Source organism: Chiloscyllium plagiosum, unplaced genomic scaffold, assembly GCF_037043375.1.
Source record: "Chiloscyllium plagiosum isolate Xiang-an unplaced genomic scaffold, Cpla_swu_hap1 HiC_scaffold_8, whole genome shotgun sequence".
Classification (NCBI taxonomy): domain Eukaryota; kingdom Metazoa; phylum Chordata; class Chondrichthyes; order Orectolobiformes; family Hemiscylliidae; genus Chiloscyllium; species Chiloscyllium plagiosum.
The window spans coordinates 49,333,701-49,352,489 of record NW_028270146.1 but is presented as its reverse complement, the minus strand read 5'-3'; the positions used below and the strand labels follow the sequence as shown (position 1 = coordinate 49,352,489).

Here is an 18,789-nt window from a genome sequence, read left to right as displayed (position 1 = left end):
ATCATCTCGACTGATCAGCAGAGCAAGGAAGACCCACCCACCGGGTGTCAAGGAACAGTAAACCCCAGACATTACATGACAGCATTGCTGGGACTGGACCCTTGACATGTGCAATACCAGGAATTATTACCAAAGCCCTGTTGTCTGTGGAGAAGGTGATGTTTGACCTTCTTGTACTTCTGCAATTCATGTGGCAAAGGGGCTCCAACATTGTGGTTAGGATATTACAAGTGGACTTGAAGGCAGGAATCTAAAAATAAGTATAACACCAAACTCTGATAGAATGACTCAATTCATCATGATTTGGATATTCACATTATGTTCGACTCCCAGCCTCCAGTCAACTTACAGCCTGGGGTGGCAACCTCCCTGCCTGGCATAGTGGCCTCCTGGACCAGCTTCTTAGCGTAGCGGAGCTGTACCTGTGTGGCATCCTCTTGACCCAGGGTGACAGTCTGGAGTTATCTCCCAGGCCTCATGATCCTCAAGGTGAAGATCAGAGCAGTCTGGAGCCAAGGTCTCGTGCAGCCCGAAGGCAAGTGGTAGTGTGGTGTGGGTTGGAAGACTGCTGTTCTGGACTTTTATTTTTGCAATGCTAGAAATGTTATTTTTCGGTTTTCTAAGATCTTAGAACTAAAGAAGCTGTATCTTTGCACTTCAGATGGCGCTGTGAGTGATGATGTATAAACTTTTTGTTTGAGTATTATGAATTTATTCATTCATTCATTACATAACCATGGTGTTTCCATCCTTCCGTCCTCCTCTAACCAAAAAAGGAGAGACAGATTGAGAGAGGCTGGTAGGAAGTTTATTGTAGCCTATAGGATATTTCATCTGTTTGTAAAGATTGCATTGGAATTTAAACAACCAGTTTGTGCTGCTAGTTAGTAGAACGATGGGCTTACGTGAATACTGAGCTTCAGTGAGTAAGGTAAGCAAGGTAAAGGCAAGGTAAGATTCCTTCATCTTCCTACTGTAAAGGGGCAGAGATGGCAGTTGGGGAAGTGGTGTGCTTTTCCTGGCAGATATGGGAAATCAGGAAGCAGTGTAGTGGCCCTAGTGACAATGTCTGCAGGAAGTGTGACTGGCTGCAGCTCCTCACAAATTGCATTGCTTGGTTGGAGCAGCAGTTGGACACATTGATGAGCAAATGGGGCAGGGAGTGTGATAGACACTAGTTATGGGAGGTGGTCAGACCACAGGTTCAGTCAGATTGATGGGTGACAACCAGGAGAGGCAGGCAGGTAGTTCAGGAGTCTCCTGTGGCTATCCCTCTCTCTAATAGGTATACAATTCTGGATATTATTTAGGGGGGAATAATAACTTCTCAGGGGAGTATAACAGCACCAGCCAGGCCTGTGGCACCACAACTGGCTCTGCTGCAGAGCACAGTCAAAGTACAAGGCAGCAATAACAGGAGGTGACTTGCTAGTTAGGGGCACAAACAGGCATTTCTGTGGCAGCGTTCAATTCTCCAGGATGGTGTGTTACCTCCCTGGTGCCAGGGACAAGAAAGTCTTGGAGCAGTTGCAAAAAATTCTTAAGGGGGAGGATGAGAAGCCAGGGGTTATTGTGCACAGTGGTACCAACAACATAGGTAGAAAGAGAGATGAGGTCCTGCGGAGTGAGTATTGGGAATTAGGAAAAGCAGGACCTCGAGGGTAGTGATCTCTGGGTTACTACCAGAGTCATGTGCTAGTGAGGCAAGGAATAGAAAGATCGGAGCAATAAATGTATGACTAAGGAGCTGGTGCAGGGGGCAGGGATTCAAGTTGTTGGATCACTGGGACCTCTACTGGGGCAGGGAGTGACTTGTATAAGAGGGACAGGTTGCACTTAAACTGGAAAGGAACCAACATCCTCAAAGGGAGCTTCACTAGTGCTATTCAGGAGGGTTTTAACTAAAATGGCAGGGACTGGGAACCAGACCAGCAGGCCAGCAAGTAGATGGATTGAGAAGAAGGGAGTTATTAGGATCAGTAAGTCAAAGAAAGGACAGACAGAGGTAGGTAAATGAACTTGGCGATACTAAGGTGCTGAAGTATATTAATTTCAATGCAAGGAGTATTGTAGGTAAGGCCAATGAGCTTAGTCCCATATACTGATCTAGCAGGCTCTATGAAGATGTGGTTATTACAGAGCCTTGGTTGGGAGAGGGGCAGGACTGGCTGCTCAACGTTCCAGGGTGTTGTTGCTTTAGGCGAGATAGAGGGGAAGGTAAAACACGTGGGGGAGTTGCATTACTAATCAGGGAGAATGTCACATCTGCAATCAGAGATGACAAAGTGGGGGCCCCCTCCACTGAAGCAATATGGGTAAAGCTCAAACATAAGATGTGTGCAATCACTCTAATAGGCCCTCCAACAGTCACTGAGACATTGAGGAACAAATATGTCGGCAGATTATGGAAAATTGGAACAAAAACAGAGTTGTCATAGTGGGTGACTTTAATTTTGCCAATATTTACTCGGCCTCCTATAGAACAACAGGGGTAGAATTTATTAAGTACATCCAAGAGGGTTTCTTGAAGTAGTATCTGGAAAGTCCAACTAGAAAAGGCATTTTGTATTGGCTAATGAGCCTGGCCAAGTGACTGATCTTTCAGCGGGAGAACAGTTTGGAAACAGTGATCACAACTCCTTATGTTTTAAGATAGCTATGAATAAGGAGAAGTCATGACCTTGTGGCAAGGTCCTAAATTGTGGGAGGGCAAATTGTGCCACTGTTAGGCAGGAGCAAGGAAGTGTTAATTGGCAAGAGTTGTTATCAGGAAAGTCCACATTTAACATGTGGGAATTGTTTAAAATCCTGAGAGTTCAGGATCAGCATGTTCCAGTAAGGAAGAAGGACAAGGATAGAAAGGTAAGCTTCCCTTGGATAATGAGGGAGGTTGAGAAATTTAGTCAAAAGAGAAAAGGAAGCATATGTCAGGTTTAGCAAGCTAAAATTGGACAGGGCCTGTGAGGAATATAAAGCAAGCAGGAAAGAACTCAAGTAGGGAATTAGGAGGAGAAAGTGAGGCCTGCAGATGCTGGAGATCAAAGTTGAAACTTTATTGCTGGAACAGCACAGCAGGTCAGGCAGCATCCAGGGAACAGGAGATTCGACGTTTCGGGCACAGGCCCTTCTTCAGGAATGAAGAAGGGCCTGTGCCTGAAACGTCGAATCTCCTGTTCCCTGGATGCTGCCTGACCTGCTGTGCTGTTCCAGCAATAAAGTTTCAACTAGGGAATTAGGAGAGTAGGAAGTGACCATGAAATGACCTTGGCAAGTATGGTTAAAGAGAATCCAAAGGCATTCTATACATATATTAAAATCAAGTGAATAACTAGGGAAAAAGTAGGACCACTTTAAGGAGGAAGGAGGAAATATTGCTTGGAGGCAGAGGATTTGAGCAAGATCCGAACTGAATACTTTGCATCGATATTCACTCAGGAGAAGGATATGGAAAATAGTGAGATTAGTGTGGAGCATGCTAATATGCTGAGGCCTTCTGAGATCAAAAGAGAGCATTAAGAGCATTAAAGTTGGATGAGACCCCAAGACCTGATGGTATCTACTCCAAGTTATTGAGAGTGGCAAGAGAGGAGATTGCTCGTGCCTTGACCAAAATCTATTTATCCGCACTAGCCACTGCAGAGGTCCAGGAGGACTGATGAGTAGCTAATTTTGTTCCTTCTTTCAAGAAGGGAAATAGGGATGATCTAGGAAACTATAGAGTAGTGAGTCTCACATCAATGAAGCTTTTGGACAGAGTTCTTAGGAACAGGATTTATGCACAGTTGGAAAAGCATGATCTAATTAGGGACAGTCAGCATGGCTTTGTGCAGGGCAGGCCATGTCTTAGTGATTTGATTGAATTTTTTGAGGAGGTGACAAAAGTGATCAATGAGGCTAGAGCAATGGATGTTGTCTATATGTACTTTTGTATGGCTTTTGACAAGGTCCTTCATGGTAGGCTCATCCAGAAGATTAAGACACATGGGATCCACAGTGATTTGGTCATATAGATTCAGAATTGACTTGCTCATAGAAGGCAAAGGGTACTGGTGAAAGGTTCTTTTTCTGGCTGGAGGTCCATGACTAGTAGCGTTTTGCAGGGATCTGTACAGAGACCTCTGCTATTTGTGAAACATAGCAATGGCTTGGATGAAAATTTAGATGGGTGGGTTAGTAAGTTTGCAGATGAAACAAAGATTGGTGGAGTTGTGGATACAGTAGAAAGTTGTCAAAGATACAATTGAACATAGATCAGTTGCAGATATGGGCAGAGAAACGTTAGATGGAGTGTAATCTGGTCAAGTGTGAGGTGCTGCAATTTGAGAGATCAAATGTAAAAGTAAAGCATACAGTTAATGGCAGAATTCTGAACAGCATTGATGTACAGAGGAATCTTGGGGTTCAAGTCCATAGTTCTCTGAAAGTGACCATGCAATTAAATAGTGTGGTAAAGGAGGCATATGGTATACTTGCCTTTATTGGTTGGGGAATTGAGTACAAGAGTCAGGATGTTATGTTGCAGCTTCATAAGACTTTGATTAGGCATTCAAATCTGATTGCCACAATACAGGAAGGACGTGGACGCTTTGGAGAAGGTGCAGAAGAGGTTTGCTTGGATCCAGTCTGTATTAGATGATATGAGCTATAATGGATGGCTAGAAAACTCAGGTTATTTTCTCTAGAACAGCAGGGGCTGAGAGGAGACTTGATAGAAGTGTATGAAGTTAAAAGATGCATTGATATGGTTAACTGTCAAACTTTTTCTCAGATTTGAAATTATGAGATGCATAGATATCATAGATGGTCAGAAACATTTTCTCAGATTTGGAATGTCTAATACTATGGGGCATGTGTTTAAGGTGAGAGGAAGAAAAGTCAAAGGAGACGTGAGGGGCAAGTTCTTTTCACACAGAGAGTGGTAGGAGTCTGGAATGTGCTGCCAGGGATGGTGGCGGAGGCAGATATGATTGGGACATCTAAGAGACTTTTAGATAAGTACATGAATATGCAAGGAATAGAGCTATATGTAACAAGGGCAGACAGAATGGATCAGTTTAATTTGGCATCACAGTCAGCACAACATCCTGGACCGAAGGGCTGATTCCTGCGCTGTTTAGTTCATGTTCTATGATCTGCCATTAATAACGCATTTAACAATTTTTCTTCCACCTTAATTTACCTTATTATCGTGGACTTACTATTCAGAATACAGGTCAGCAACCTCAACAGCCTAACTGTTGAACAAAACAAAGAATTGCTGGAGATCAGAAACAAAAACAGATCTGCCAACATCTGTGGGGACAAAGCAGAGCTAATATTTTGGGTCCAGTGACCTTCATCAGTCTGATGTTTGAAGAAACACCTTGAAGTCTGGTCTGAGTTTATCAAACAGAAAAATACACACCTAAGAAAAAAAGAGCTCTAAATAAATTAATTCTTGTCCTGCCATTTAAATTGTCTGAACCATGTGGATGTTAGACAATGAAGATGACTAAATTGACAGAAAACTCAGTAATAACAAAGCTACCTAATGAGATTTTTTTTGTTGTAAAACAAACATAATAAATGCTGAAAACACTGAGTCGGTCAAAAATCATTACTGAAGGAAATAAAAGATATTAACAGTTCAGGATTGGAGCTGTCATCAAAACAATTTTCACAAATGGCCATGCTGGAATTCTCATTCACTGCTTTCTCCACAGATGCTATCTGATGCTCTCAAATGTTTCCACTACTTGGTATTTTGTTTAGTAACTTCAACACCTATTGATTTTGATTGCTGCTTGTGTTTTCCTTTCTTTACCGTTTCCAGTATCTCCTGTAACGCATTGATATCACCGGCCTTTGCAGCTGCACAAGCCAAGGAAGGAGTTAAAACATCTCGGATATTCTCCAGTTCCTATTGTTTTAATAGAGGATAGAAACTTGTTATAAATAAAATCATTCATTAATCTTTGACTAGAAGCAAAATTTTAACATTAAACAAATTTTTTAGCAGCAAAATATTTTGGTATTCATCTGATGCAAAACCTCAATTTCTCTAGTCATCCAGCATTCTCTACACCTACCAGCCTTTCCTTTCACCCAAACAGGAATATAGAGTCTCTGGACTCTCATAATCTCATTTCTGAAGGCTTCCCATTTTCCAGTCGTCCCTTTACCAGTGAACATTTGCCCCCAATCAGCTTTTGGAAGTTCTTGCCTAATATCGTCAAAGTTAGCCTTCCTCCAATTTAGAACTTCAGCTTTTAGATCTGGTTTATCCTTTTCCATCACTATTTTAAAAGTAATAGAATTATGGTCGCTGACCCCAAAGTGCTCCCCCACTGATACCTCAGTCACCTGCTCTGCCTTATTTCCCAAGAGTAGGTCAAGTTTTGCACCTTCTCTAGTAGGTACATCCACATATTGAATCAGAAAATTTTCTTGTACACACTTGATAATTCCTCTCCAACTAAACCCTTAACACTATGGCAATCCCAGTTTATGTCTGGAAAGTTGGAAACCCCATCCATAACCACCTTATTATTCTTAGAGATAACTGAAATTTCCTTACAAATTTCTTTCTCAATTTCCCGCTGACTATTAGGGGGTCTATGATACAATCCCAATAAGTGATCAACCCTTTCTTATTTCTCAGTTCCACCCAAATAGCTTCCCTGGATGTATTTCTGGGAATATCCTCCCTCAGCACAGCTTATCAAAAATGCCACTCCCTCAGCACAGCTTATCAAAAACGCCACTCCCCCTCCTCTCTTGCCTCCCTTTCTGTCCTTCCTGTAGCATGTGTGTCCTGGAGCATTAAGCTGCCAGTCCAGTCCATCCTTGAGCCATGTTTCTGCAATTGCTATGATATCCCAGTCCCATGTTCCGAACCATGTCCTGAGTTCACCTGCCATCCCTGTTAGGCCTCTTGCATTGAGGTAAATGCAGTTTAATTTATCAATCCTACCTCATTCTCTGCTTTGTCTCTGCCTGTCCTGACTGTTTGATTCACTCCTTTTCCCACCTGTACCAGTCTCAGATTGATCTCTTTCCTCACTATCCCCCTGCCCCCCCACACCTTACTAGTTTAAATCCTCCCGAGTAGTTCTAGCAGATCTCCTTGCCAGTACATTTGTCCCTTCCAATTTAAGTGCAATCCATCCTTCTTGTATTGGTCACTTCTACCCCAGAGGAGATTCCAATGATCCAAAAATGTGAACCATTCTACCATGCATCAGCTCCTCAGCCACGCATTCATCTGCTCTCTACTCCAATTCCTACTCTCACTAGCTTGTAGCACCGGGAGTAATTCAAGTATTACTACCCTTGAGGATCTCCTTTTTAAATTCCTGCCTAATTTTCTGCATTCTCCCTTCAGATTATCATCCTTTTCTTTTCCTTTGTCACTGATTACTATAGGAAGGATGTTGTGAAACTTGAAAGGGTTCAGAAGGTTAAGAATGTTGCCAGGGTTGGACTATTTGAGCTACAGAGAGAGGTTGAACAGGCTGGGGATGTTTTCCCTGGAGCGTCGGAGGCTGAGGGGTGACCTTATAGAGGGTTATAAAATCATGAGGGGTATGGATAGGGTAAATAGACAAAGTCTTTTCCCTAGGGTGGGGGAGTCCAAAACTAGAGGGCATAGGTCTAGGGTGAGAGGGGAAAGATATAAAAGGGACCTAAGGGGCAACCTTTTCATGCAGAGTGTGGTGCATGTATGGAATGAGCTGTCAAAGGAAGTGGTGGATGATGGTACAATTGCAGCATTTAAAAGGCATATGGATGGGTATATGAGTAGGAAGGGTTTAGAGGGATATGGGCCAAGTGCTGGCAAATGTCACTAGATGAGGTTAAGGTATCTGGTCGGTATCGACGAGTTGGACGAAAGGGTCTGCTTCCCTGCTGTACATCTCTGTGACTCTATGAATCTCCCTGTTTCTCACATTGCAAGCATGATGGTGGGTGCCATTTAGTTTTGGGGGATGATGATTCGTGTGAACCCCATCATCTTTCCATTTACATTCTGATTTGCTCCATGACTGGAAGGTTTATATAGTCTATCCAACTTAAAGCCATTTGAGGCCCCCTTAAAACCCTCATCCATATTGTTCTAGAAGCAACTATCAACTCATCAGCTATGTCTCCATTTAGTAGAGTTGCCAGCCTATGATTAACAAGGGCCTCACTGTCAGTGGAACTTCTGCTCTTCTTTCCTTGATCCTGGAGAAGGTCCACTATTGGTCAGTTAAATGCTGAATTAGCTCTTGGATGCAGGTACAATTACAATTTTTAAAAAACCGATGGGTCTGTTTCTTGTGCTGTAAGACTCTATGTGCAAAGTGGCAACACAGGGCTCTCACCATCTCTCCAACTGGTTCTCCTCGGTCAAATACTACCTATTAACTTCCTGATCATAACATTTTTGCACAAAAGCATGACAGTCTTTAAAGCGATTGAAAATATTTATCATAAGTTTAACAGAAATTATATGGTAAATTCTATAACTATGGGACAATAAAACTTTTGAAGTATAAAGTTTACCTCTTTGCAGCTGACATTGACAAACTTGGTAATAGCTTGAATAAATCGATTGTCTTTAAGAGAGATCTTTTCACTCCCAAGTGTTGTGCTCATTTCTCCTCTCAGATTTTCATACAGCATCTCAGACAAAGCAAAACAAATTTCAATAGTTCAACATTGCAAAATCACAACATGCACGACCATGTAACAGCATCTGCTCAAATGATGGGTAAATATATTTAAGTTATATTTCATCAACAGCAATAAAATATTATCAAATGGATTCCAAGTCTGTAACATTTGAAACAAGATAAAAATATCAGGTCAAAATATGCTGAAAAAAATGAACAGCAGGTGAACAATGAATACCCTACTCGATGTGCAAATTAGTGAAGCACCTTACTGAAGTAGAGGTACCCTATAAATCAACTGCTACTCGAGTGAGCTTGCTGAAAATAATACCTTGCCCTTAACCTCTCTGTGAGATTCATGAAATTGCTGCATTTGCCCATTCAACTCAGCATAGAAAAGAAAAATCTAACTTTTAAAAGAGCTTTAAATACCCCTTGAAATCTAATCAAGTCTTCTTGCCCAGAAATCAAACAAACAAAACTCGAATTTCATTCCTTTTGTGGTGAACTATTGGATTTTGTAAAATGTTAAATCTTAATTTGTCAACATTTTCTTATTTCTTCTTTCAGCCATTTTTTTCTCTCAGTTTAATACTATTTTTGTTTGTTTTTCTTTGACAGTTCCTGACTTGACATTGATTTGACAAACATTCGTGCATTTTCTGTTTCAGTGCTTCCCCTGTTTTACCCTTAATAATTAAAGCTAAATCCATAAGGAAAAGCAGCAAATTGATCTAGGTTTTGTCCCTAACAAATTGAATGAAATACTTGTCTTTTAAATTAAACTTTCTGTTCCATGGTAAGGTAGTAAAACGAAATAAAAGCTTTAAAAAGACAAAGATAGTGTTGGCGAATAAGAGACATTAGTATTTGGATCAATGTAAGAAACTGTCTAAATGAGATAGAGCAGGAGTAATGTTGTTCTATAATTCGACAAGCATTTTTACCTGAAAAGTTGACTACAAGTACTTCACATGATGGAAAAGTAAAGAAAAGATGATGTGGAAGTGCTGATATTGGACAGGGATGGACAAAGTTAAAAATCACTTAACACCAGGTTATAGTCCAACTGGTTTATTTGGAAGTGCAAGCTTTCAGACCACTGCTCCTTCATCAGGTAGCTAGTGAGGCAGGATCATAGGACACAGAATTTATAGAAAAAGTTCAAAGTGTCATACAACTGATGCGATGTATTGAACAAACCTAGATTGCTGTGAAGTCTTTAATCCCTTAGAATGGATTGTATGTTTTGATTCATTAAGACGTAAATCCCAGAACTTCTTTCAAGTCACATTCCCAAGATAACAAGGTTTTATTAAAAAAAGGTGACAGCTCAGCTCAAACAATGCATTAAAGATGTGAGGTTAGAGTCTATCTGTATTCCAACCTTGAGTCAGACCAGTTTTATTTCCAAAGTAGGAACTCAAAATGTCACATGGACTGACTGCCTACAGATTGTGTGCTATTTGAACAAAATTGAATATATCTGCAAATATAAATCTGCAAATACAAATTCAGCCCACAGATTTATATTTGTGTGCGCAAACATGTGAGGGAGAGGGAGGGGGGAGGGGAGAGGGAATGCACAGGTGTAACAGGGTATATGCCTGTGAGAAGGTGTGTGTGTGTGTCTGTCTGTCTGTCTGAGAGACAGCATTAGTAAGAGAGAGTATCGACATGAGGGTGTGAGTGTGATCATGTGTAACATTATGGGTGTATGTGTGTGTGTATTGTTATGAAGTTGGAGACATGTACTGCACCTTTAAGGGAGCTGAAATTTCTGGCTGGCATGGACTATGCTGAAAGATTTAAAAGTGTAACATTTGGATGAAACAAATTCAAATTTGGCCAATCAGTTTAAATTATGCCCCAGATACCAAATTCCAATCGAATTTGAATTTTACTGTTTTGGATGACATCAAATCAATGAAATGCTCTGATGTTTTGCAGTATAAAATCAGACATTTTGAACAGTTGGGGGAGAACAGCAAAGAGCTGCCAAGCATGAACATAACAGCCAGCAGAATAGCTCTCTGAAAGGTACCTGTCCTTGAGAAATTTGTGCAGCAGAACATCAAAGCGAACCGAGAGAAATCTACAGAGAGAGTTTGATATCCAGAGGCGACAATTGGGTTTGCAAGTGATTTGCCATAAATTTAAGAGGGAATTTATTGGACCAATATTGTAGAGTGAGAGGTAGAAATAGGTTTAGGAGAAAGCAGTTATAAATAGTTGTTGTTTATTGTTCTCTTTTGGACTTAAAGAATAAAATTGTTAAATTTTTTCTTTAAATATTGGTATTTGGGATAGTTCTTTGTGTCTCGAAATTTAACCAATTGTGGCATAAGGTGAGCTTTTCTGTGTGGCTGGTTTAAATTCACAGAAGAGTTTACCCCGTGTCGTAACAGTACAGTGTAGTGGGGTCGTCTGTCGTGAACCCAAATCCCGGTTGAGGCCATCCTCATGGGTATCAGACTTGGTAACTCTGCGTTGTTACTTCTTCTTTGAACTGATTATGTTTCCAGTGACTTTTGTTGTTTTCAATCCACAAGAATATTATTTTGGCAAATTGAAGGAAGGTTATCAAAGGACTGGAAAAAGTTTAAAATTGAATTTTATTCTTCTTTAACTGGGATTTTTAAAATGTTTGTTGTTCCAAAAACAAGTTGAAAATGTGTCAGGATAATTGTACGTAATCCCAGGGTGCTGTTTCAAACCTTACGCAGGATAATAAATTTACTCCAAAATAATTATTTATTAAAAATATTTATTTATTGACTTTTAGCAGACAACACTACACCTAGTCTAGGAGTTCATGGAGGTTGGTAATCTCATCTATTGAAATTTCCTGATTATGTATCTTCAGCTTTCATTGGTGTTTATAGAGAACACTGTTCAGAAATGTCAAGTAATGTGGAAATGAGAACTGGCAACTGGATAAGGAGAATACAGATCCAAAAATGGGTTATCTGAAATTCACACAGTTATCCTATGTAAAGTCATGCAGAAGCTGACACTCTGATACTGAGACTTCAACTGCAGTCCTCTATTGGTCAGTACATTGAATATAGGAGTTGGGAAGTCATGTTGAGGCTGTACAGGACATTGGTTAGGTCACTTTTGGAATACTGTGTGCAATTCTGCTCTCCCTGCTGTAGGAAGGATGTTGTTAAACTTGAAAGGGTTCCGAAAAGATTTAGAAGGATGTTGCCAGGGTTGGACGGTTTGCGCTATCAGGAGACACTGAGTAGTGGAGTATCAGAAGCTGAGGGATGACCTTATTGAAGTTTATAAAATCATGAGGGACATAGATAGGGTGAATTGACAAGGTCCTTTCCCCGGGGTGGAGGCAGTCAAAAACTAGATGGCATAGATTTAAGGTGAGAAGGGAAAGATATGAAGGAGACCTAAGAGGCAATTTTTTCATGCAGAGGGTAGTGAGTATAGGGAATGAGCTGCTCAAGGAAGTGGTGGAGACTGGTTAAATTACAACATTTAAAAAGGCAGCTGGATGGGTATATAAATAGGAAGGGTTTAGAGAAATACAGGTCAAATGCTGGCAAAAGGGACTAGATTTATTTCGAAAATCTGGTTGATAGAAGGTTATTTTTCTGTGCTATACATCTCTATGTCTCAATATTCAATTGCTCTCTCAATGATCTTCCCTCCATCATCAGGCCATAAGTGGGGGTGTTCACTAATGTTTGCACTAGTGTGACACTGTTCATGATTCCTCAGATACTTAGGCAGTCCATATCCAAATGCAGCAAGACCTGGACAATAGTAAAACTTAGGCTAATTAGTGGCAAGTAACATTTACACCACGCAGGTGCCAGGCAACATTCATCTTCAATAAGAATGAATCAAATTCTCAATACCAACATCCTGGGTTACTATTGCCTAGAAACTCAGCTGGACCAGCCACATAAATACTGTGGCTACAAGGCAGGTAATTCTTGTGTTATCAGTAATTGAGTAGCATGGTTTCAGTTTACTTGAGAGGTTCAAACAGGTTTACTGACAGCTTAAACTGCAATTTGTAGTGAGCAATAACAACCTTTTTCCAGCATTTTTCTTGCTGGACTGCATACGCCTCGTTCAGAGGCGAACACACATTCTCCACAGCCTAGAAGGAAAAGGGTAACAGATACATGGGAATGCCACCACCTAGAAGTTCCTCTCTCAGCTGCTCATTATTCTGATTTGAAACTATATCAACATTCCTTCATTGTTGCTCGGTCAAAATCCTGGAACTTCGTCCCTAATAGCACTGTAGATGTAAATTATCCCCAGGACTGCAGTGATTCGAGAAGCCAACCCACCACTATATAACCTTTCAATTAGGCAAAGGCAATAAATACTGACATAACCAGCAATGCCTACATCACTTGAATGAATAAAAAAAGTGCATCCTCCAGTGTTGAGGCATAAACATATACAACCAGTACAAATAGGAACATAGAACATAAAAACAAAAGAATAAGATACCTGAGGGGCACCAGTATCCTTGGTGGGAGGTTTGCTAGTGCTCTTGGGGGGGGGTTTAAACTAACTCTGCAGGGGCATGGGAACCCAGACTGTAGCTTTAGGGTGCAGGACCTGGAGTGTAGGGAGGTTAGGAACATGGCATCAATTTCAAAGGAGGATGCCTGTAAACAGGAAAGTGGCTTGAAGTGTGTATACTTCAATGCAAGAAGTATACGAAATAAGGTAGGTGAACTTGCAGCGTGGGTTGGTACCTGGGACTTCGATGTTGTGGCTTTTACGGAGACATGGGTAGAACAGGGACAGGATTGGCTGTTGCAGGTCCCAGGGTTGAAATGTTTTAGTAGGGTCAGAGGTGGGGGTAAAAGAGGGGGAGGTGTGGCATTGCTTGTCAAAGATAGTATCACAGCTGTGGAAAGGACGATGGATGAAGACTCGCCATCTGAGGTAGTTTGGGCTGAGGTTAGGAATAGGAAAGGTGAGTTCACCCTGTTAGGAGTTTTGTACAGGCCTCCTAATAGTCCTAGAAACGTAGAAGAAAGGATTGCGAGGATGATTCAAGAGATGAGTGAAAGTAATAGGGTGGTTGTTATGGGGGACTTTAACTTTCCTGATATTGATTGGGAAAGCTATACCTCAAGTTCGTTAGATGGGTCAGTGTTTGTCCAATGTGTGCAGGAGGGTTTCCTGACACAATATGTAGATAGGCCAACAAGAGGTGAGGCCATACTGGATTTGGTTCTGGGTAATGAACCAGGCCAGGTGTTAGAATTAGAGGTAGGTGAGCACTTTGGGGACAGTGACCACAATTCGGTGACTTTTACTCTAGTGATGGAGAGGGATAAGTGTGCACTACAGGGCAAGAGTTATAGCTGGGGGCAGGGAAATTATGATGCGGTGAGGCATGACTTAGGATGTGTGGCTTGGAAAAGTAAGCTTCAAGGCAAGGGCGTAATTGATATGTGGAGCTTGTTCAAGGAGCAACTATTGAGTGTCCTTGATAAGTATGTACCCGTCAGGCAGGGAGGAAAGGGTCATGTGAGGGAGCCATGGTTTGATAAGGAATTGGAATCCCTTGTTAAAGGGAAGAGGGCGGCCTATGTAAAGATGAGGCGTGAAGGTTCAATTGGGGCGATTGAGAGTTATAAGGTAGCCAGGAAGGACCTGAACAGAGAGCTAAGAGCAGCAAGGAGGGGACATGAAAGGTCCTTAGTTGGTAGGATTAGGGAAAACCCTCAGGCTTTCTATAGGTATGTCAGGAATAAAAGAATGACTAGGGTAGGAATAGGTCCAGTCAAGGATAGTAGTGGGAAGTTGCGTGTGGAGGCTGAAGAGATTGGGGAGACACTGAATGAATACTTTTCGTCAGTATTCAATCAGGAACAGGACATTGTTGTCAATGTGAATACTGAGTCACAATTAAGTAGAATGGATGGCTTTGAGGTATGTAGAGAAGAGGTGTTGGAAATTCTGGAAAGGGTGAAAATGGATAAGTCCCCTGGGCCAGATGGCATTTATCCTAGGATTCTCTGGGAAGCAAGGGAGGAGATTGCAGAGCCATTGGCCTTGATTTTTATGTCCTCGTTGTCTACAGGAGTAGTGCCAGAAGATTGGAGGCTAGCAAATGTGGTTCCCTTGTTCAAGAAGGGGAGTAGGGATAACCCTAGTAACTATAGGCCGGTGAGTCTTACTTCTGTTGTGGGCAAAATCTTAGAGAGAATTGTAAGGGATAGGATTTATGAACATCTGGATAGGAATAATGTGATCAAGGATAGTCAGCATGGTTTTGTGAAGGACAGGTCGTGCCTCACAAACCTTATTGAATTCTTTGAGAAGGTGACTAAGGAGGTGGACGAGGGGAAAGCGGTAGATGTGGTGTATATGGATTTTAGTAAGGCGTTTGATAAGGTTCCCCATGGTAGACTACTGCAAAAAATACGGAGGTATGGCATTGAGGGTGAGTTGGAGGTTTGGATTAGGAGTTGGCTGGCTGGAAGAAGACAGAGGGTAGTAGTTGATGGCAAAGGTTCATCTTGGAGTGCTGTCACTAGCGGTGTTCCGCAAGGATCTGTTTTGGGACCATTGCTGTTTGTCATTTTTATAAATGACCTGGAGGAGGGGTTAGAAGGTGGGGTGAGCAAGTTTGCGGATGATACGAAAGTCGGAGGAGTTGTAGACAGTGAGTAAGGACGTGATAGGTTACAGCGGGATATAGATAAGCTGCAGAACTGGGCAGAAAGGTGGCAAATGGAGTTCAATGTAGCTAAGTGTGAGGTGATTCACTTTGGTAAGAGTAACAAAAAGATGGGGTACTGGGCTAATGGTCGGACACTTGGTAGTGTGGATGAGCAGAAGGATCTTGGTGTCCATGTACACAGATCTTTGAAAGTTGCCACCCAGGTAAATAGTGCAGTGAAGAAGGCATATGGCGTACTGGCTTTTATTGGTAGAGGAATTGAGTTCCGGAGTACTGAGGTCATGTTGCAGTTGTATAAGACTCTGGTGCGGCCGCATCTGGAGTATTGAGTGCAGTTTTGGTCGCCATACTATAGGAAGGATGTGGAGGCACTGGAACGGGTGCAGAGGAGGTTTACCAGGATGTTGCCTGGTATGGTAGAAAGATCGTATGAGGAAAGGCTGAGGCACTTGGGGTTGTTTTCATTGGAGAAAAGAAGGTTTAGGGGTGACTTGATAGAGGTGTACAAGATGATTAGGGGTTTAGATAGGGTCGACAGTGAGAATCTTTTTCCAAGTATGGAGTCAGCTATTACAAGGGGGTATAGCTTTAAATTAAGGGTGGTAGGTATAGGACAGATGTTAGGGGTAGGATCTTTACTCAGCGTGTCGTGAGTTCGTGGAATGCCCTGCCAGTAGCAGTGGTGGACTCTCCATCATTATGGGCATTTAAGCGGGCATTGGATAGGCATATGGAGGATAGTGGGCTAGTGTAGGTTAGGTGGGCTTGGATCGGCGCAACATCGAGGGCCGAAGGGCCTGTAGTGTGCTGTATTCTTCTATGTTCTATGTTCTATGTTCTATACCTGCATAAACTGTGATTCAACTGGAAACATAGGTTAGACTTGGCTGCTGAAGCAGTCCAAAGATGTGCAGGTCAGGTGAATTGGCCATGCTAAATTGCCCGTAGTGTTAGGTAAGGGGTAAATGTAGGGATATGGGTGGGTTGTGCTTCGGCGGGTCGGTGTGGACTTGTTGGGCCGAAGGGCCTGTTTCCACACTGTAATGTAATCTAATCTAATCACAGGAGTTAAGACAGCTCCCCAACTCACCAGATCAGATTTTCATTCTGGATATTGGGTAGAGATGTAATCAGTGGTGCTGGAAGAGCACAGCAATTCAGACAGCATCCGGCGAGCAGCAAAATCGACGTTTCGGGCAAAAGCCCTTTATCAGGAATAAAGGCAGAGAGCCTGAAGCGTGGAGAGATAAGCTAGAGGAGGGTGAGGGTGGGGAGAAAGTAGCATAGAGTCCCTGAGATTCTTGTAGAGAGAGGAGGAAAACTTCTTCAAGGCACTTGTAGAGAGAGGAGGAAAACTTCTTCAAGGCACTTGTAGAGAGAGGAGGAAAACTTCTTCAAGGCACTTGTAGATCTCTCCACGCTTCAGGCTCTCTGCCTTTATTCCTGATGAAGGGCTTTTGCCCGAAACGTCGATTTTGCTGCTCGTCGGATGCTGCCTGAATTGCTGTGCTCTTCCAGCACCACTGATCCAGAATCTGGTTTCCAACATCTGCAGTCATTGTTTTACCTCGTTGATTTTAGCCCTACTGCGAATCGTCTTGCAAGGATGCCTGCCTTGAAGAAGTTTTCCTCCTCTCTCTACAAGAATCTCAGGGACTCTATGCTACTTTCTCCCCACCCCCATCCTCCTCTAGCTTATCTCTCCACGCTTCAGGCTCTCTGCCTTTATTCCTGATGAAGGGCTTTTGCCCGAAACGTCGATTTTGCTGCTCATCGGATGCTGTCTGAATTGCTGTGCTCTTCCAGCACCACTGATCCAGAATCTGGTTTCCAGCATCTGCAGTCATTGTTTTTACCTCATTGTTTTTACCTAGAGATGTAATCAGCCCACTGACCCCAAAAGAGGTTGAGTCAGGAGTGGGCTCAAATGATTTCACACTTTAAGCCCAATACAAAGGATTACCCTGGATGCCATTTATTGCGAGAGAAAGAAAGTTGTAGGAATAACAAATTTGTGAAGGAGATGTTAGAATGCTGTTATGTGAATATCACCTGTAAATTTTGGCCAACTGATTATTAATGCAGCAAGAGATGACCATTATAGTCCTTCCACGGTAAAGTATAAATTATGTTTTGAACATGCGTAGGGAGTACTCACACAGCAGTCACTGTTGGCAAAATTTTCCACACCAATTCAACAGGACATTACTACCATAGTGAGCATATGTTTGGATGGGCTGAAGGGCTAAAATTGTTGATGATTTGATGATATTCGACAGCTGTATGACCTTGAATGAGTCCTGTGAACATTCTTGTAGGTGTTGAAGACAGCTTATTTTCTGTATTTGGTTTTCTATATTTTGCTGTATGTTACACTGAATAAAACAGTTTTATTTCAAGTAGCTGGGACTTCACCTTGGACTGGGATTGCAAACAGTGCCAGGAAGGAACCTAAGCCTCCAGACCAGCCGTCAATGGAGGGGTCCCTGAAGGACAGGAAGACATGAGGCTTATTGCTTTTTTTTTCCTTTTGTTGATGATCACTTCATAAATATTCAGATTAAAGCAAGTTCCTGTGTCAAGCCTTCTCTTAACTACTTTTAACCAAATCTGAAGAACCCCTTAGAAACACTCTGTGATCCAAGACAGCACAGCAAGAGAAAAGTTCTCAATCATGGATATTGATACCATGACCTGCTGTGCCTAGTCAAGCTGTGTTGGTTGGCAGAATTCACAGTTGTCACTGCAGTGGGGGTCAGTTGCCTAACAAATCAGCTGGGACAAACTTGTGCATAATTCCACTTGTAACAAGAAAGACTAAATTGCAATGGCATTCTTATATGTCTAAGTATTCATGTGAATGCTTTTATGGAGACACTTTATATTTATTATTGCATAGAAGATTTACACCTTGATGGATTATGGAAAATTGATTTATTTCAGGTTTTGTGGGCATTCCTGAAGCAGTGTCTTTAAAATAGATCATTGGAAGTTCATTGTTGTCTACGGAGTTTTGTTTTTAAACAAAGCTTTCTAGAAGTCACAAGGCTGGCAATAACAGTTTGCTTTGCTGTTGATCCTGATAGGTCTGATTTGAATAATCACTGGCTTGGACAGAGTGTTTTATTGGTTCAGTTGGAGAGCAATCTACTCAGAACAAGTTGACTTGGAGGAAAGCTTGCAATGAATGAACTGCCCAGCTGATTTGGCAACTTATGAGAACAAAACCCTCTAGCTTAGTTCAGGGTGAAACCTATTCATTTTTTGGGGTTGTTTTGTGTCTGCAAGACTATAGATACCTCTGAGGAGAAAGTGAGGTCTGCAGATGCTGGAGATCAGAGCTGAAAATGTGTTGCTGGAAAAGCGCAGCAGGTCAGACAGCATCCAGGAAACAGGAGAATCGACGTTTCGGGCATAAGCCCTTCTTCAGGAATCCACTGATTCCTGAAGAAGGGCTTATGCCCGAAACGT

The 18,789-nt window shown here is 42.0% G+C and overlaps 1 protein-coding gene across 1 annotated transcript in view; it reads right to left on the bottom strand.

The window, feature by feature from the left end:
- Positions 1–18,789, bottom strand: part of LOC122553554 (60 kDa lysophospholipase-like) — a 122,614-nt gene that overhangs the window by 42,502 nt on the left and 61,323 nt on the right. Inside the window, 2 exon segments of the mRNA XM_043697527.2 lie at positions 5,804–5,899; positions 8,527–8,646. Coding sequence (XP_043553462.2) covers positions 5,804–5,899; positions 8,527–8,646 — 216 coding nt within the window.